Source organism: Hipposideros armiger, unplaced genomic scaffold (assembly GCF_001890085.2).
Source record: "Hipposideros armiger isolate ML-2016 unplaced genomic scaffold, ASM189008v1 scaffold_811, whole genome shotgun sequence".
NCBI lineage: Eukaryota > Metazoa > Chordata > Mammalia > Chiroptera > Hipposideridae > Hipposideros > Hipposideros armiger.
The window spans coordinates 466,101-487,490 of NW_017732161.1; the positions used below are offsets into that span (position 1 = coordinate 466,101).

At 39.0% G+C, this 21,390-nt stretch overlaps 1 protein-coding gene across 2 annotated transcripts in view; it reads right to left on the reverse strand.

The window, feature by feature from the left end:
* Window positions 1-557: 557 nt before the first annotated feature.
* The window catches only part of SAMD3 (sterile alpha motif domain containing 3), a 37,584-nt gene continuing 16,751 nt past the window's right edge, over window positions 558-21,390 (reverse strand). For both annotated transcript variants that reach the window (XM_019628828.1, XM_019628827.1), the window contains 7 exons: window positions 20,708-20,893; window positions 20,393-20,477; window positions 17,032-17,199; window positions 6,042-6,242; window positions 1,832-2,003; window positions 1,238-1,320; window positions 558-1,031 (listed from right to left, as the gene is read on the reverse strand). In XM_019628828.1, the coding sequence (XP_019484373.1) occupies window positions 753-1,031; window positions 1,238-1,320; window positions 1,832-2,003; window positions 6,042-6,242; window positions 17,032-17,199; window positions 20,393-20,477; window positions 20,708-20,893 (1,174 nt within the window). In that variant the 3' untranslated portion in view covers window positions 558-752. The remainder of the gene's footprint in view (window positions 1,032-1,237; window positions 1,321-1,831; window positions 2,004-6,041; window positions 6,243-17,031; window positions 17,200-20,392; window positions 20,478-20,707; window positions 20,894-21,390) is intronic.

A 21,390-nucleotide genomic window follows, 5' to 3' on the forward strand; every position in this document is an offset into this window, starting at 1 on the left:
TCTGCAGTGCAGATTCCAAACAAGCCTGAGGGGCAACCAGGTTCACAGTGGAGGTCAAAACCAGGGAGTACCAGAACCTGTGCGGGAAGACAGGAACCAGGTGTGTGGCATTGCACCTCAAGGGAGGGAGGCAGTGGAAGGACAAACAGAACCCAAGCCGCCGAGGTCACCCGGCAGTGAGGAGCCTTCATACCCTGAGGCGTGAAGCAGTCTTCATTCTCAGCAAATGTGATTGAAGGAAACCAAACTCCCAGGGCCAGGCAGGTAATGTGGGGGGAAAAGGAACTGGGGAGTATGTGCATCTTAAAATGTTCAAATTCAGAATGTTTCCTAGCAATGTTCAGACCAAAGAGGCAGCCCATGGCCCCCAACAGTGCAGCTCCTTCCTGGGCAGTAAGTCTTTCAAAGGTGGGCACATTGAATTAAGTGCAAGGTCACACCCGGAACCAAAGGACTTGAGCAAATCTGTACTGTAGTGTGTTTTAAAAACTAATGCACCCCTGAAAGGATAACTCGGACCATGAAATTTCTTAGAACTCAAAATACAGAAACAGCTCTTTAATTAAGTAGTAGTATATTACAGAATTTAACAAAGAATTTAAGTGTAAACATAGAAGGCATTGAAATTCATTCGCATCTTTGAAATAAGATGATTTTCTAATATCTACTGTACCGCAACCCTAATTCAAAATGTTTTTTATAAAGTTTCAGCTGTTCCAGATAGGAATTTTGATACATTATTTGGCATGCTGTTAACTGACTGGGTGTTGAAATCCTGCATCCTTTTCTTTCATAGATGGAAAGTGGGGACTGTGCATATCAAAAATTAATGTCTCCAGGAAGTTGAGGGTTTGGGACAATCGTGTGGGACACTGGATCCCAAATACATGAAAGGCAGCTATGAGAGCCGCCAAGCCCGTTACACAGTCATCCACTTTTGTGAGTCTCTCTTTTTCTAAATACAAAGAAAATTCACAGACATCAATGTTGAAAGGATTCTTAACTTCTAACACAGGCGTGGACACTTGCACCTGAAAAAAATAGAGAATAGAGTCACCACCCTGGGATGTGTACAATAGCTAACACAACGAGCCAGGATTTAATCAGGACACTACAATAAGTGAGCTTGCTGTAACTTAGCACATTTATAACTATGACAAAACATACTTCCAAACAGACCACCATCCTGCTTTCAAATAAATTATATGAAACCAGGGATCACTGGTAGAGTGCATACCTTCTCATTCACAATGACAAAAAGGCTGGGATCATCCCCAAAAACATCTGGTAGGAGTAAACATGTAGCTGTCATCTTCATATCTGTCAAAGCAAACATGCTTATGGTCCAAGTAAAAATAAGCTTTCATCAACCATGCAAGCAAAGCCAGTATTAAAATACCTGGATTTTTAAAAATACCATTACCTTCTAGAAAGAACAAGCTAACCTTCCTAGATCAGTGTTTCACAACCATTTTTCACCAACATCCCCTTTTAATAAACATTCAAGATCCCATGGCCTGCCCTCCCAATCTCGGCCTGGAGAAGATAAAAATCCTTTACTCTCTGCCCATCAGCCAGAGAGAGTTTATCAAGCCTTACCTTGTGATTTGGATTATGAAATTAACAGATTTCTGGTTCTTGAAATATAACTTTACAATATTGAGAGTACTTCTAAAACCTATACCCCAACTTCTCCTATTTGAGAAATTGTTTTTTCTTTCCCACATCTTGTTTGACTAAAATTTACTTATTACCCAAACAGAACTTTTCTGGTTATCCTGAATTACACAGATAACTGACACCAGATCACCCACTCCTCGGGTTGACTAACATTTCAACATGTCTTCATCTGTGTGCTGTTTCATGTTTTCTTGCAGTGCAATATTGATTGGATTGTCCACCACTGAAAAAGAAGTCAGTATATTTTCTGAATACGATTCCAAAATGTGCTTTGTTTTCTTATAAATATCTGTTCTTGTAAGAAGTTGAAATTCTCTAAACAACTGAAAGAAGAAAAAGATATCAGATCACTAGGAAAGCTAATATAAACAAGTAAATAACACTTTAGGATCGTATTAACTTTGAATGTAGCTTAAAATATATACTAGATGCCTGAGTAGATTTAGTGGAGAAGCAAAGATTTAGGACAGAGGAGGACAAAAGTATGAGAGCCTGAAGTGAATAGAAAAAGATAAATAATGGACATGGAAACTTCGAAGCCCATAGAATTAAAACTTTGGATGCAGACTCAATTAAATGAGGGTTTCAAAGTAGCTATGCATATTTTGGCCATTTGGGTTACCCAGCTAAGATTCTAGGATCTTACATTTCTTTAGGTAAACTACACTTTGGTTTTGGCAACATCCAAAAAGAGGCAAAAGAAGAAAACTTAGATTTTAGGAGGCAAACCTTGTAAAATACCTACAGTTAGTATTTTAAAGGGAGAGGAGAGAGGTTTAGAGACTCTGTACGATCAGACAGAAACTAAAAAACAAATGTCCATGAAAGATTGGACTACAAGATGAAAGCAAAACCAGCTTATTGAATCCCCTTTACTCAAAACCACCTTTCCTCGCCACTGCCTAAACTCTGACCCTCAGGGAATTCCACCACCACTGTCCCCCCACCTACGTTTTTTTTTTTGACAGAGTGGCTATTGCAAGACTATCACCTACACTAATAGGAACAGATGTTATCATTACTTTACCTAAAACTTTGTACAGAACGTTGCATACCGCCCACTGGGTCTCATCATTCCTTGAATATTTTGGTAGATCATCTATCGCCCAAAGATAAGTTCCAAAAGTTATCGGGGAACTGGAATGCACATTCTCACAAAGGCATAGTGGCTGTTATCAGGCAGACCTCAGGGGCACACTAATCTAGATGAATACCCTACACAGGGCTTCTCTCAGCTGGGAGTTGTAAAGTGGAGCATGAAGAAGGTGGATATTCCTCCACTTTCCTGGGTGCATATAGGCGATGATTTTCAAGTTTACATTAAAGTTACAGAAATAGCATAACTCACAAATTCCCTTTGTGCAACTTTTCCCAGTCTAACATTTCAATCCATTTGAAAGTAAGCTATAGACATGATGCCCCTTCCCCCTTAAGTCTTCACTGTGTATTTCCTCAGTACAAGGACGTTCTCCTGTATAACCACAGCATAGCCATCGAAATCAGGAAAATGGAATCCCTGGACCCCATTCAAGCCTGACGACTGTTCCAATCACACTCTTTATAAATTCGGGATCTATTCAAGCCTGACGACTGTTCCAATCACACTCTTTATAAATTCGGGATCTAGCTCAGGAACGCAGGGAAGATTTAGGGATTGTGTCCCTTAATGTCCTTCAGTCTGGAACAGCTTCTTGGATTTTCCTCATATTCCTTGCCATTTTTGAAAAGCAAAAGCCAATTACTTTGTCAGTCTAGGTGTGTACATGTTTTCATGCCTTATATATTTTTGGCAAGAAGGCTGACACTTTTCACTGCATGAGATGGTAATTGGTCCCATTTTTGCAAATATTAACTTTTATCATTTGGTTAAGATGGAATCTGCCAGGTTTCTCTACTGTAAAGTTGATTAATATGTATGTTATACTTATTAATATATATTATATTGGATTGCCGTAAAAGTCATGATGCATTTTGCAACGAAAAACATAGAAAAAAATACATCATGACTTTTCTGACAACCCAATAGTTATATTAGCTGGTGATTCTTATATTCACTGAAGTTCTAAAAGATTGGTGGAATAATTTGTCAGTAACATGAAAACTAGCATCTCAAAGGATTTATTAGAAAATTTTGAGAATTGTTTACATTTGAATTTGGCATTTTCCCCTCCTCAACTCCCTCCTCCTTGTCTTGTGCCCCAACCAGTAGATCACAATAACACATTCCTAGCTGATAATATTTTACATAGTCTAATAAAGTATATATTTCTTAATTTTAGACTTTAAAACTTTCTTTTGAAAGTTTCTTGAGGGGAGGAGGTTGATGAGTGCAGGTGGTGATGGAGAACTTGTAGAACCAGCTTCCCACACCAGCTGCTTCTCTTCTGCCACATCTGTGTCCACAGTTCCCAAGGCTCCAAGTGTTGTGACAATGGTAGCAGCGACAAGTGGCAGGGACATCTGTCCCACCATAGGGGCTGTTTGGTAACTGGACATTTGTAAATAAGGTCAAGCTTACATTTTTTTTAGCATGTACAACAAGGGTTTTTAAATCAGTTGTAAGTCCCAGCTAGCTACACAAGGCAGAATTAGGGAGGTATTTCTGGAAGAAGACGAAAATGTTTAGCTCTTTTAAAACAAGAAACAGACAACTTTATTCAGTAAGTACACGCGTTACAAAAACCATACCCCAATCCATATTTTGGATATAAAGGGCTGAATAATTGGGGGATCGAAGGGAAAGACAGAGACTTTGACAAAGCATGAGCGCTACAGTCTTAGGTCTGAAATTTCCTCTCTACTTCACACTAGGGCTAGTAATGGACCTCAGACTTACTATTATCCACAGTTTTTTTGTAAGATCACTGAAACATAGTTCTATTTTAATCACTAAACCTTTGCAAGCTACACTTCAATGAATACCTCCTAAGGCTGCAACATCAGTGACAGGGCAGCCTTATCAACTGCTGAATGTTGCTGTCCCCCAAACTGCATATTGAAATCTAATGCCCAATGTGATGGTATTAGGAGGTGTGGCCTTTGGGAGGTGATTACATCGTGAGGGCAGAGTCTCCATGAATGGGATGAGTACAAAGACCCCAGGAAACCAAATTGCCCCTTCAGCTATGTGAAGTTACAGCTACAGAACACTGTTCGTGAAACAGAAAGCAGGCTCTCACCAGACAACACATCTGCCAGTGCCCTGATCTTGAACTTTCCTGCCTTCTGAAGTGTGAAAAATAATTTTTTGTTGTTTACAAGCCATGCTGTCTGTGGTATTTTTGTTATAGAATCCCAAACAGACTAAGACACCAATCATCCACTACTCATTTGGCATTCAAAAAATCAACATTTCAAATTTGTATTGCATACAGTGCTCTGCTAGACACTTTGGGAACTATTATGCTAAAATGTTTAAAACATGTTCCCTACATTTAAAGAATTTATAGACTTTCAGTTTGAAAAATTTTTGCCTGAAAACTATATTTTGTAGCTGTGTCAATCTGATATACTTTTCTAATGGCTGGAGGTTACTGGCTATTACTATTCCCAGGAACCGAAATATTAAAAGAAAGCAAGCAAAAATCAATGTAGGGTTGCTGAGAGGAACAGATAAAATAGTCAATGTACAGTGCTAAGAACATGCCTGCTACTTAGTAAGCTCAGATGTTTTCTATAAACATTATTATTAAAATAAAACATGCAAGCAAATTCTTTTAGTTTTTCTTTTTTTGGAAGAAGAAATATATGTGAAACTTTCCATTTTCAATTTGGTTGCTTGCACCCAAAGAATTCTTCCATGAAATGTGTTCTCAGGTAAAAACTCTTGATGACTCTTTCATTATATACTATAGCTAAAATTACACTAAAATTGTAATAAGACCCTTCAATGGCCACCTTAAGTAAACTAAATGGCAGGGTATTTGAATTACTCCTTAAACTTCTTCATATATTTTGAGACCGTTTGATGAAATGATTTGGGATCATGAAAGGAATAGATTTTGAGTAATGTTGCCTACTAATAGTTTTTTAATAAACTTATATCTTGATTGTCTAAATGCATACAAATGAAAAATGTTTCACACTATAAAAATACCCCTAAGTAGTGTCCCCACCCCCAACCTCCCAATATGTCCAATGACGGGAACTCTTTAAATCTGAAGGCAGCCAGTGTGTGTTATCAGAATATACTTCCAGAAGTTCTTACCAAATTGTCCTACTTGTAGCCCCTGGGGCCTCACACCCTACTGAGATTCATACCCACGAACTTGCTACATAGCACTGTCACCACTCCAAGAGAAAAGAGAGAAAACTCTATTTTGATCCTACAATCAGAGATGATTATAAGTGAATAAAGATACCTGATAAGGGCACTTCAAGAAAGGAAACATATTAAGAATGTCCTTCAGAGGTGTTCTGCTTCCAATCAACTTCCTTCTTATTTGCAAAGTCTGGCTCATTCTCTTATCGATTTCTCTCCAGTCCTTTTCTATTTTCATATATTCTTGCTGGAACCAGCTAATATGTTCATCTACCTCAGAACCTAAACAAATAGCTTCTTCCTGCAAAATATTTTCAAACTATCAGTATGTTTCAAGTTTCAGCTTAACACTTCATGAAAACTTGAATTGTAGGCTGTATTACACTTAATAAACACACACACACACACACACACACACACACACACAAACACGGTGCCAAAAAATGTATACACATTTTAAGAAAGGAAAAAACTATTAAAATTGTAATACTCAATATATACCAATAACAAAAGATGAATACCAGTCANGTAATACTCAATATATACCAATAACAAAAGATGAATACCAGTCACGTTTGACTTCTGCAATTACAAGAGGTGCTCAAAGTGGTTACCATCAGCATCCGAACACTTCTGATTACGGCAAACTACTGCTTGAGCAATGTTGACCAAAGTGTCCACTTGTATACATTTTTTTGGCACCCCCAGTATATATATCATATAATAATGCACTCATAGGATGAGCATCATTGTGTGTAATTACACTTGGCCTTGAACATGCTTAACAAGTGGACAGTCTTTAATGCTGTGGACAAATCAGATAGTTAATTACTATAATCTGTTCTTTTGGCAGATCTATGAATAACTACATTTCCTTCATACCCCTTTACATGGAAATTTAGATTATCCAGAAGGTTCACACTTAACAAGAATGTTTATTTCTACTCATTTAAATTTTAGAAGATAAAATATTAAAAAGAAATAAAAAGGTTTTAAATTAAAGTTGTTACTGTTAGTTTGTATTTTTGTCTTTTTAAATGCCTTTTTGTATAAGCTGCAGTACCATGTCATATAATACAATTTCAAAATAAAAACAGTGGGTATTTTGTGTTGCTAAATCATCAAACTGTCAATGATATTCATTATACATTTGGGTACACTGGGTGGAGTGGGTGGCTAAAAAATGTCCCACGTATTATCATTAAAAATGTAAGACAATCAGCTTTGAGTAGACAAAAAATATCTTTCTAGAAAAAAATATCTTTCTTGAAAAATTAGTTGCGAGGACACTCAGCTGAACTTGCATTTGCATTAACTTGACCAACTGTCTACCTGATCAGACTGTGAACAGATATTACCTGTAAAAGATGAAAATAGATGATAAAGAGCCTAAAATGCTCCTACTTCAAGGCTTTTACAAGCACATTAAGAAACCTCCAGGTAAGCCCATTATCTGTGAACATAGGATGACCAGCAAGACACCAAGTGAAGAAATTCACAGAAAAATATAACTTAACAGACTGCAAAGAAGTTTCTATATTCTTACATAAATTTCATTATAGGATAAAAGTCTTTCCACCAAGAAAATACCAAGATCTGAGCGTTTTATAGACAAATTCTGCTAAACTTTCAGAACAGAGTACTCAAAATTTATGCAGTCTTTCCTTAGGAATCATGCATATGAGATAAAATCATATATTTCAAAAACATGAATGATAAACATAAAATTCAGGGTAAAGGGCACAAGTGTTGGTTGGAAAGGCAGGCATCGGAGAGGGGAGGAAAACAGGCAGACACAAGGTGTGGGAGAGTTTCAATTCTAAAGCTGAATGCTGGGCTCACCATGTTCATTTTGTCTCATAAATCACACATATGCTACATATATTCTCTTGTCAGTCTAAAATTATATAATAACAATTTTTTAAATAAAAAATCCTAATTGTTAAAAAGTAAAGGGAAAAGAAATTTAATTATATAAACAGCTCTCCTTTTACTGCAATACAACAAGTTCTATAATTGCTAACATTGACATTTATAGACTAATAAACACACGATGTACTGCTACCCCTAAAACCCCTACTCAAGTCATGAAATATCACGCAGTTTCTAGGAAGCTTCTACTTAATCTGATTGACATAATGTTAGTGGGTCGGCCATATCCTACATCGAACTGCTCTTCCTTATTAGAAGGAATAGCTGGCTGCACCCGACTAAAATTCTTACTTTTTAAATGATTTATAATCATTAGAAGTGGAAGGTACTTAGAAATCACCGGGTCCATGCCTCTCACTTTGCTGATGAGCACATTGAGATTCTCAAAGGGGAGGTGACTTTCCCAAGCACAAGGATGACCAGGGATGGGGGTTCCTCAGTGTAGCTCCCCAATTCTCTGAGGAGGCAGATGGCCTCGTTCTGACAGGCTGGTTTCCTTAGAAGTGCACGTTAGGATGAGGGAACCAGAGAAGAACAATGTCTAAATCTTGCACAACAGCAGCTGCAGCACAGTCAGCTGCTGGGTGTGTGTCTCAGTAGGTGAAGAAGATGGGGAGACAGGCTGAAGAAGTCATCAAAGGAGACGGCATGAAGAGAACAGGCCATTCCTGGCCAAGGATGCCAATGAATGGATACATTGATGGGAAGTGGGAGTCACTGTGGGATTTGTGACTTCAGAGGAATCTGCATAAATTAACCAGAACATTGAGTTGGTCGCAAACAAACTGGATAAGGACCTTATGCCACATCCCTACCACACCAGGGCTGGTAACAGAGTGGACTCTCTATTCCACACCACGGTGACCTACAGCGCCCTCAAGTGTTGAGTGAAATAGTAGGGAGCTCAGTTCTAACCAACTTGTATTCTAAACCAAATAGAGGAGGATAATATTTCCAGGTTAGATTTTAACAAATAATTGGGACTGCTTTTGACGTAGTAAGACACAGCATGGTTTAAAATGTATGTTACATTTTCCCCCCAGAAAAGAATAAAAATCTCACTTTGACTTTAATTAAACATCCTACATCCTACAATCTAAGTTTGCAAAGAATGTATCTTGTTATGACAATTTATGAAAATTTAATAATTCTTATAAATACATTATTAAAATCCACTTTAAAGGTACTATGTAATGATCCTGTACCTAAGATTTAGGGACTGTAGCTGAACATCATCAGCAAATAACTAGTCACTCTCCCTTCCAACTAGGGTGTTCCCCATAAAGTGTCATCTCACCCTATAAATAACTTCACTGAGGGTGTGTTTACCTTACTCATCCAGTATAATATCCACAAGCCACGTGTGGCTACAGAGCATTTGAAATGGGGCTAAGCCAAATTGAGATGTATGCTGGAAACACTGGCTTTCAAAAACTTAGTGTGCGCAAAAAAGTGTTAGATATCTCATTCACAACTTTTTACAACGTTGAAATGTTAGGTTGAAACGATAATATTGTGACTATATCAGGTGATATAATAGTTACTAATATTATCATGCACCTGCTTCTTTTTACTCTTTTAAAGCTGGCTATGAGAACATTTAAAATTACATATGTGGTTCATATTATATTTTTGTGGGACAGTTGCTGTATTAGATGCTAATGTTTTCTTCATACCAAATTCCATTTGTCCCATTTTCAATTCCATTCTCATCAGATTGACTCTGAAAATGGTGCTTTTCTTTGGGACTTGAAGAGTCTCTTTGCCTAGCATTCAGTCATATGTCTCAGTCAATCAGCAGAAACACTGCTGCAACTTTGCCCTGTATTTCCAAGTGCACAGCTGACTTGTAAAACTTCAGAGTATTAGTAAATGTACCACCTGCTGATGACAATAATTGCATTATATCCAGGAAGCAATTAACTGTCAACATTTCTCTTCACCTTTTGCTGTCTTGTTCAGTTTTGCACCATGAGAGAAACATCTGTGGAAAAGGCTATAAAAATGATTAGTATTTAGACAATAAATCATTATGTGTCAGGTGCAGTAAGAAACAAAGAGTAACTGCCATTTAAAATATAATAATAATCCAAAGGAATTTAGTAGATATTCTTAGCATTTTTTTTGCATAACTTTCAATTCCATTTTATTTCTAATTCAAAGAAAGCTAACACAAAATTCCTTCACGACTTTCAAAGTTATGGAATATATATATATATATATATATATATATATATATATATATATACCCAATCAGTAGGAAAATAAAATGTTTTAAGAGAGAAATAAATTATAAGTATAATGTTAAGTAATTCAACACCTGGTGTTATTTGTTTGCTTAACAAATATTTAGAGGAATTGGTATACAAGGACACCCCATAAACATTTATTCAATCCCCACATCACTTTCTTTAACATCATGTAGGTTAAGAAAAAAGCACAAGTTAACCTCTGTAAAGAAATTGCTGCAGCATTCTCAGCTCATGTTTAATAAGATATTTCACATCAGACTAGAGCTAAATATTAGTTTTGTTTCCCCTGAAGGGAACCAAAACTTTGCCACCCTGAAGCTACTTTTGGGGATATTGAGTTTAAGTTGTTTATTAAGCAGTAAGACTCAGAAAGATCCTTTGACTCTCCCGCTTTACTGCCCAAGAGACTCAGGCAGAAAAATCTGCCTTGGGAAGGGAGCCTTGGCTTTAATCACCGTAAGAATCTTCATCCCAGCATCAGTTAGGCAGACTCCAATACAAGCCTGTTAGCTAGATAACCCCCATATCCCATTGTTTCTGAGTTGCCCAGTAAGAATGTTCCTGCCATGTTAGTTGGGCTCTTCCTCAACTACCCCTCAACTACCAGAAAATCACCCATTCTCACTTCCGAAATCTAATACCCATTTTCCCCCTTCTCCTTTGTCCAAAAATGTCTTAGATACCCAATGTTGCCTCACTGTCTTTGGAATTGTCACGCTTATGTGAATTCCCCATGTGCATGTATTAAACATTTGATTTCCTCCTGTTAATCTGCCTCTGCTAATTTGACTATTAGCCCTGCTAGAACTTAGAAGGCAGGAGGAAAAGTATTATCTTTTTTTTTTTTTCCCCCAACCACTGCCATATTTCAAACTGAGAAATGTCCTTAAAAGTAAGGTCATAGGGCTGGCTGAGTGGCTCAGTTGGTTAAGAGCTCGCTCAAGAGTTTGAGCTCTGAGCAACAGCGGTTCGATTCCCAGCCCGAGCTGAGCAGCCGCTGAGCTGCCAACAGGTAGCAGGATGGCTCAGCTAAAAAAAAAAGTAAGGTCACAATTGAAAAAATCTACTCCTATTATTGAAGAACTAGAATCTCCAAATGAATTAGAAAAAAAAAAATGAGTTAAAGCTAGGTATTTTTACATAATGTAAAATAATGTTTGTCTATGTTTTAAATATTTTTATAATATAACATGGCAATACTTTTCATAGATCTCTGCACCCTAGGTATAGTAATGAAACAAGGCCCAGTCAGGACCCCCACAAAAAAGGCCTTGCAATGTCCCTGGTCTCACCTCTCTCTGCCCTAGAGCTTGACAATTGACCAACCCCCTCCCTGCGGTTTGAGATTGGAATGTCCCCTGTCCCAATTCCCTGCTTTAGATAATTATCCTGACACTTATGCTTGCTTACTAGTCACAATGCCCCCTCTGCTTGCGGATTACAATCTTTATGGCCTAGCATTCTTTCCAGGTTACTGTCATCACGGCTCCTGGGTTTATGACCACACTGGAGAGCCACATCTCCACAAGGAAGGCTCCATGCAACCCCCAGAACCATCATGTGGCCTCTGGAGGAATGCCCAGACTTTCCCTTAAATATCCCAGGCTAGCCTGAGAATGCTAAGACAGGTTTTGGAGATGTTAACCCGCTGCCTTCTCAGATCACTGGTGCTCTGATAATAAATGCTTATTCTGTGACCCAATTCCTGTGTCAGTCTATTGGCTAAGAAGCGCAGGAAGCATGAGCCCCGGACTCGTTGGGCCTCCAGTTTCAGTAAAAGACTGTGAAATGCTTAGGGAAGAGGGCAGGGTGAGCCAGATCTTCAAAAATTCCTCTCTCACATCATGAAGCCAGCCCAGGGACAGAAGAATCGCTGAGACACGGATCCAAAGCCTGAATCTCCTTCCCCATTAGTTCTCCTGGCTGGTCAGATAACAAGAAAAAGATGCCAACTCATTACAAAATGGGCAATGAATCTAAAGAGGTAACTTTCTAAAAGAAGAAACTCAAAAGGCTAACAACCCTGTGAAGAGAGGTTCCAACTCATTAGTTATCCAGGGAAATGCAAATCACAACATGAATGAGATTACACTTTATACCTACTAGAATTGGCAAAGCCTGGAAGGCTGGATAATGCTAAAGGTTGGCAGGAATACAGGGATGTGCACTACAGTGAGAATGAGACTAGCAAAGTCATTCTGAAGAGCAACTGGTCAAATTAAGTACATGCGTGCCCCCTGCCCCAACAATTCCACTTCTGGGTGTACAACCCAAATAGCTAACACACAGGTAGGTCCATAATCAGACACGTATGATGGTGTCTGGAGAGTGGGGAGAAACAGGGCTTGAGGCAAGGAGTACTTAGTAATCATCACAATCGTAGAATAGAAATACACATGGTGACATCAGTGAGTCTTAAAGAGTGTCAGTGAAAAAAGTGAAACACAAATGAAATAAGAACACCATTGACATTAAGTTAAACACATGTAAACCTAAAGTGACAATACACATTTTGGAACACTTACAAACAAAAAGATACCCATGAAAGACATTAAAATGGTTGCCCAAGGGCAGAGATGCAGAGGAGGACAAAAAGGAATGAATAGAACCAGAGAAAGGCCACGGGGCAATGACGATAATGTGCCACGAAAAGTTTGATTCGCTCAACTTTAATTAACACCTGCGGTTTTTTACAAAAAGAAAATACTACAATATAAAGCATAATTCCACTGCACTGTCATGCAGTTCCATATAATCCCTATAAACTTTTAAAGCCAGTGTCTTCATCATTTAAAAAGGACAATGTTGTCAGCAACTTACAAAATTACTTAGTTACCAGTAAGTTGACTGTTTCAAGAATCTAACTATATCTTCATTTTGTGGGTGAAAAAGGGGTTCTATGGAAAGTAACCTCACAGGGTGATGTCATCATCAATTCCTAACTGGGCAGGTCATGGTGGGTCGTCATGGTGGGCGGTCATCTCCCGAGCCTATAACTTCTTTATTAAAAGGCTTATCTTTGCCTTAAGCAAACCTTATCTACTGTTTTTGTGCATGTAGGTTAACACACCTTTGAAATGCCCCGTTTCAGACTACTCATTCTACTACGTGACCACATTTTCAGACCCCTCCTTCTAAAACCTGACCACCCTCAAGAGAGCACAGAATCTTAACTATCCTGTAATCTGATCCCCACTTTGCCTTCATCCACATTCCCGCCTTAATTTGAAATGCATAAGAGAAGATGCAAAACCCTTATTCTCCAGAGCATTTGAAATCTTGCTCCCCGGCCTATGTCATCAGTTTGGCTCAAATAAACTCTTAAAAAATTATTTACAGGTTTGGACGTTCTTATACCAACTGTTAGAAATACATAATGAAGTATGGTAAAAGACAATTAAGTGAAAGAAACCGATTTATCAATTCATGGGTGTATAGAATTATTTGGACCTAAAACTAAGTCACATACATAAGGAGTTATACCAATTATGCTGCGTTTGGCTGCGTGACCCTACAAGCAGCAGTAACATGAGGTAATGTGGTTGGAAAAGGATTTTTAAATACTGCATTTGGGGGCTGAAAAAAATTACTACTTTTCTTCCACCCTCTAAGTTCTTCTAGCTGGGTTAATAACCAAATGAACAGAGAAAGATTAACAGGAGGAAATGAAATGTTTTAATACATGTGCATGGGGAATTCACATAAACATGACAATTCCAAAGACAGTGAGGCAACATTGGGTTTAAGACATTTTTGGACAAAGGTGAAGGGGCAAGGGGTATTAGATTTCAGAAGTGAGAATGGGTGATTGACAGGTACTTGAGGAAGCGGAACACACAAGGCAGGAAAATTCTTGTTGGCAACTCAGAAACAGTGGGACACAGGGGTGCCTAGTTAACAGGACCTGCATGATGTCCTCTTATTTACCACACTGAATTCAAAGTAGGCTAAGGCAGCACCCTACGATTTCCTTCCTGAAGCAGGTTTCTGCCTGACTCTCTTGGACAGGAAAGGCGGAGAGGGTCAAAGGTTCTTTCTTAGTCTTGTCTCTTAATAAACAGCTTAAAATCAATATCCTAAAAGGCAGCTTCAGGGTGGAAAAACTTGGTTCCCTTCTCATAATACCCAGTATTCTGCAGGACTTGTTCTGGGTGCATAATCTGGGAGGCTGACAAGTCCAGCCATCTATATAACATGGTGAAAAGTCTTTTCAGCTGAGGACTGCAGGTGTATTGACTCACAGGTCAGTGCTTTGGTGCTACTGATCCTTCAAGTTTTGTAGCATAGTTTAATGCAGTACTAAAACTGCCCTAGGAGATTGAGATAGGAGAGCTAGGCGCACAAGGCCTGTGGCCCACACTCAGAGGCACAAGAATTCTGCAGCTGCCTGGATTATAAGAAGAAGCCCATGTGACAGAACTCAGAAATGCATCTTCCTTCATGGAGACATTTACCTTTAATTCTTAGGTAAACTCCTTCCAACCACTAAAGGAAAAACAGAAACAATACAAAAACAATGAAACTCTCTCCTCTTTTACTCCTTTCCAAAATCTGCCTCCAGTTTAGCCAAACCCACCTCCCTGCCTTTGAGTGAACGGCCTGACTCCCGGCTTCTTGCCTGAATCAGCATTTTCCAGCTCTGCAACACAGGGGATAACTTTTTTCTATATTATGGAAATACTATGCGCAGTCAAGACTTTTTTTTTTTAAATGTGAAAGTTACCAAAGGGTATCATAAGACAAATATCTTTAATTTTCAGAAATTTTATAGATCTAAAAAAACAGCTGTCAGAAGTTCAAAACGGAGATCAGAAACTATTTAGACAATTCATCTTAAGTATAAAATTCCACGAGCTAAGTGGTATACTCAGCGGATTGGTCCCTCCACCCTTCTTAGTGTTTTTACATTTACTTAATCACCACGGAGGTTACAAAACTCAGAAACACATTGTTTTTTGCAATATTCTAGTGTAACTATTTCCCCATCCTTTAAAGCTTTTGGCTTTATAGACCTCTAGGTCATAAACAGGGATGCTACAGTCTTTAAAAGAGTCAACAATTTGTACTGTAGCTCCATCTGCAAGGGGGAGAAAAGTAAATCCTTACCAATTAGATTTGTTTGCCAGGAAAAATGTTGTCTCTTCAGATGTGAACAATGACCACTTTATAATTGCTTATTACCCCAGCTGGCGGGAAGGTCAAAACGAAATTCTTTTGCAACTTAATTTATCTTGGGCCCTGGTACATTCAATTCCCTGTGGGGTTTTTTGTTTTGTTTTGTTTTTATTTTGTAGCAAAAGCCCCTGCATGGGCCTTAGCAGGATTCCCTTTAGGATTCAGGCTTGTCTGGGGGATGAGATGGGGAGATGGAAGGGAGGAGCCATGAAGGGAGTAGTTACATAGAGGCTAAGGTGGTTTGGAGAAGGAAACACAAATTGGTTGAATGATGATGTGTCAACAAAGAAAAGAAGCAGCGTTTGGCCCTGTGTCCCTGGAGGTGAGCCCTGCCCCCTTGAGTTCTAGTGCTGGGGACAATTGCTAATTTTCCAATTTTACCATTCATCTATTCCAATGAATTTTAGTGGGAAAAGAAGAAAAACAATTTGAAAATGTTATTTTTTTAAAACTCTATTTTTAGTATACTGAAAATCAATTTTTTTGAGAAAACCAACTTATAATTATATTCCTTTATAGAGTGGCTTTTAATTTAAGGATATAAAAGATATTTTAAAATAAATGTAATTCTGTCTTATCATGATTTTAGCTTAGAGTGGAATGTTGCAGTCAAAGTTTCTAAAACGTTACACCACTAAATGTAGGCACCTTCCATCTGTCTTGTCTTGTCAAAGAGGAGACAGAATTATATTAACTGGCCTATTATTTAAAAATTCCATTTAAAATTATAAGATATTTAAAATATATACCTTCTAAATTTTTTCTTTATGAATGATGCTGGGATGAACGGTTTACAAAATATGTTGAAGAATATTTGTGTCCCCTGGAGCTTATAAGTAATGAGAATAAAGTTGAGATGACTCAATAGGTTGCTCTATTAATAGCAAATAAATATACCAGCTAAAGAAGACAATAGAATATTTGTACCAAGTACACACATTGACATAAATGTGTTTGTGGTGAAGAGTTAGGATTCATGTTGGATTGAGGTGGAAATGGATTTGGGGGAGCATGAGATTTAGCTTCTCTACTTGGTAGTTCGGACATCCTCCTTCAAGAGTTCAATCTACTTTATCAGCAGGGGACATTTTTGTTTCTGAGGATACGTGGGAGCTCTGAGGTAGTTCAGAAATATTTACAGTATCTCAGATCATCAGGACCCACACGGACATTGTGTAAGCAGACCCACTGCTGAGGGAGAGATCTCTCCAGGCCCTGCCTGGGGTTCTTGGCCTGACAATCCTCATGGCCACCGTGACTGTTGTGGGACCACTTCTGGGCCAAGAAGGGCAATATGGAGTTTTGTATCCATGCATGTGCATTCCCTTCCTTCCTGACACTTTTGAGACTACAGACTACCTAACCCTACAATGTGAATATTAAAAACTTTCTGTAATAATGAGAATGGCAGGACCACAAGACGCATTTTAATATGACAGGAAGATACTCAAGGACCCAGAACACAAGGGTTTTCCCAGGTTTTTTGAAGGTTGTAAAAGAATAAACATGAGATGATGTTCACTAAACACACTCTGCTGAGACTGGTTTTGGAAGCCTTCTTTTGGAAATGTTGTCATTCACAGTATTTGCTATGCAAAACATAGATTTTCTTGTTTTCTGACCACACCAAACTGACATTTTGTTTTCATTATTTCAAATGCTATTACTTATTATCACTTAATTAATCAACCATTCAATAAGTTGTCAGAACAATGAAAGATTCAATCTTACTTTTATCTGGACAATTTTAATTTCATCAAATCTTATATCAGCAAGAGATTTCCTTGTCTGGCCTCTTCGGTGTCCAAATTTACATTTGTTTCTCATCACTTGTTCATCATCTTCTATGGGTCTTCGAACATATTTAAAGCGATCTTTGAGGGCTCGTTTCCATAAAAACTGTGTAAAATAACAAGACAGGACAGCTAATCTTCAAGGAGACTGAAATAATCTTATATAAGCAATAAAATGTTTATTTGTCTATTCACTTTGAGCTTGAAATCTTTTCACATCACAGTATTAGAAACAATATATCTATCCTTCCACGTACCTTCATAATAATTTTGCGATATTGCTATAAAAATTGCAATCTCTAAATTATAAATAAGAAAACAGAATCAGAGAAATAAAAATATTTTCCCGATGTCACATAGCTATTGAGTAAATATACTGGCTCTTGAATCTAGATTTTCTAATTCTTAAAATTGGATACTTTTCACCTTACTCTGTTTTCTCCACAGCTTACTCCACTTTTCTAGTGGATTCTAGAAAAGAACTGCTAATGGCTTATGCATCTATGGATTGACATATTTAAAGAAAATTTATTAAATGCATCAATCCGTATATGATTTTTCTATCAAGCTTTGAAATTCACTTTGGTGGATACTACTGGCATTCACACCCCAAATATCTGTGGAGCATTACTGTTTCAAACAAAAAGATAATCCTTCCTACCCTGCTGGTCTCTAGTTAACTCTTGCTCTGCCTCCGGATCTCAGCTCAGCCATCACTTCCTTGTGGCCTCCATAACAGCTCATTTCCCTTGTCAGCTCTCATCTTTCCTTGTCAACTTGTCACACTGGTAATTTACCCTCATCTATGTAATGCATTTCTGTTTCTGTTTTTTTTTTTCTGTTCTTTTCATCCTCCCTCCTTCCCTCCCTTCCTTCCTTCCTTCTTTCCTTCCTTCCTTCCTTCCTTCCTTCCTTCCTTCCTTCCTTCCTTCCTTCCTTCCTTCCTTCTCTTCCTTCTCTTCCCTTCCCTTCCTTCTCGTCCTTCTTTCCTTCCACTAGGCTATAAGCATGTGAAGACAGGTTCATGTCTGCTTTGCTCCAAGCCCAGCACAGTGCTTGATGAATCTTGGAAACTATAAATATTCATTGTCTTGTGTCAGTCCTCTGTGAAGGAGAGAGACCCAGATGTTGAAGGAACAAACTAGAAGCAAGACTGTGAGTAATGGCCTTGGTTGATAAGTAACTCACTGTGTGCAGAGTGGCCTGACACTTCTTAAAGCCTGGGCCTCTCGGCTGCTTCTCAGCCCCTCATCTTCCCTGTAGTGCCATGTGCTTGAATAGACCCAAGAGTGGGTGCAGGGAAGGAAAGGACGCTTTACAGCGAGGCAGGTCCATATGTGAGGGTGGTAAAGAGCTGGGTGACTTTGGGCATGTTTTCTGAGCGCTATTGCCTCACAGGCAAATGGGAATGCCACTAAGATTACCTTAGACCAGTATGTGGTACTTAGGTTTTACCATTCCCATATCCCTGGCTTAAGTCCCAATAAAGTTATTCCCTGCCCTTCAGAAAGCACTGGGACCTAAGTTGGGGTCTAGCTCTAGTACCCAGTAGCCAAGAAATCTTCAACAAGTAACTCCTCAGCCTTAGTTTCTCCAACTATAAAACAGAACAATAAGATCAGTCCTGTCAACCGCCCTGGGTTTTGGGAGACTCAAATAAATAGCTACTTATGGAAGGTATTTGTAACTAAAGTGCCCATCCATAAAACCTTCCACAGTCCTGGTGAGTTATGTTGTAGGTTGAGGTTGGGGGCAGCTTCATCCCTGATTAAGCACCTGGGGATGTGTGAGTCAGAGATGCTTCATTACCTCCCACAGGCTGTGGGTCTGGACTCCACCATCATTGTTTTACAACAGCACAGAAATAATGGATGGCTTATTTTTTCTTGGCCCTGAAATATGAACTTGTGCAAATGTATTTTTTTTCCTCATGTTTCCTACAGCTCTGAAGGTCTTCTAAACCTGCTGACTTAGTAGGAAGTCTTATGGCAATCAACTTCTGGGATATTCTTAAATTGCCAATTTCTTCTTCCCAGCCTCTCCTTTCTCTCCTTATTAACTGTCTGATAGGAACAGCAGAAAGACAAATCAAATGCAATCGTCCACATGAGTACTCAATCAGCGAGCTGCTACCTGCCTGGCACCATGAGTTCCTTACTTAGATGTCTCAGTAGAAAATATTTGTGTCCTTAAATAATCATCCCCCTTCTCCACAGTTTTCCAGTGGGAGGGGGTGTGGAAAGAGCTACATGGATACAGCTCTCCTCCAATCACTCTGAAACAAAAACCAGCCTTGAAATGATGGGCCTCCTGATCTGATACATGAAGCAGCCCAGAGCATCACCAGCAGATATTTGCCCAACATTTAAAACCTAAATATAGGGCCGGCCAAGTGGCGCGTTCATTAAGAGCTGGCTTGGGATGCCCGAGGGCCCCGGTTCGGAGCCCACATATGAGGGCCAGTGACGCTGCCCTCCACAGCTAAGATGCTGAACAACAGCTCGACCTGGAGTTGGGCTGCTTGTGAGTCACCCGTGACAGCGGGTGGGTTGCCATGGGCTACCGTGTGTAGCCAGGAGCCAGCGTGAGCAGCCAGCAGCTGCAGTGAGCGGCCGTCCAGAAGCCAGCGACTGATCTGCCTTGCCTGGGAAGAGCGCAATGACGGTGCCAACTTGGGCCAGTGAAGCAACGTCCTCCACAACTAGACTGAAGAACAAAAGGATAGCAACTTGTCTGTTCCCCTTCCCCCAATTCCACAATAAAAATCTTTAAAATAATAATAATAAAATAATAAATAAATAAATAAATAAATAAAACCTAAATATAACCATTAGGAAACACACAGAAAAACCCAGAATGTGGACCATTCTTACACAGCACCTAGACTAGACTGCCCAAAAAGTAAATATCAGGAAAAGCAAAAAAGGGCAGAGAGACTGTCCCAGACAAAAAGAAATATGTACCGCTCTGGTATGTGTGGGGGTGTTGATCATGGGGGAAGAAGTTATGCATGTGTGGGGGCTGGAGGGACATGGGGAGAAATGTCTGCACCATCTTTTCCATTTGTCTGTGAACGTAAAACTGCTCTAAAAAATAAAGTTTATAAGAGAGAGAGAGAGAGAGAGAGAGAGAGAGAGAGAGAGAAAGGGAGAGAAAGGAACACAAAGAAAGACAAAGAAGATATCAGAGAGCGAGAGAGACTGAGGAAAGTGAGGTGAGGCATAAAATTACTGGACAACGCAAAGCAATTATTCTAAGATGGGCTGAGACTAACTGAATGGCACTGTGTGGTCACTTACAAAGCCACAGCCGTCCTCGTCCAGGAAAGGGTGGGCCTGCAGCAGGGTGTTGACCACGTCATTATACTGCTGGGTGGTGGGATACCTGTTGAGTGTAACAAGGACAGGTTTCACGTCAAGCAGTCTGCATTCTTTCCTTTAAGGGGAGTCCAAACTGCATTTCCTTTGCTTCAAATCTTTCTATATAACAATGTACACATTCAAATAATGGGCAATGTTGGACTGATGACCACAGTGTGGGTTCCAAATGAGTTCCATTTTTCTCTGAAAACAGATCCTCCCCCAAAGCAATTAGCCTGCCCTGTGGTTACTCACAGTGAGCCTTCCAGGTACTTAGTCATGTCGGCCTGGAGGAACTCAATGATCCTTATCCTCATGCTGTGATCTGGACACTTCTGTTCTGCTAACATGCATTTGACATCATAGGGAAACTCTGGCAAAACGTACGACTTAGTCCATTGTAATGCTTTGTTCCTCGCTAGGACATGTTTCACATTCCTTCTGTTAAATAAAAACACACACAGAGTGAAATTCTATTGCAAATATACACAACTTACTAATTTTCTACATCCTGAGAACTTATGATATAAACCACTTTCCGGAGACCTGAATATATGGAAGTCATCAATCCGTCTTCCACCCATTCATCTATCGGCGAACGTTTGAAGTCTCATTAGGAACTGCTGATTTCTTTCCCTTTTCACACACACACAAATACATGTAGTTCCAGAAAACAATGTCATAATAATATAGACTTTAGAATAAAGCCTGAAGTTCAAAAGAATATTAATCCATACATCTTGAAGGAATAAGATGTGATACATAGCTCAAAACCAAATAAGACCTCAAGCAAAACGAGTCAGTTGCAATAAAGCCAATGAGGCATCCAAGAAAGTCTTAGCACCTGATGAAGAAAATTCTTCCAACTAATTTATCCTGCTGATGTTTATAGTGAAATACAAGAGTCACTTCATTTGGTTGGTCTTGGCTATTTTATA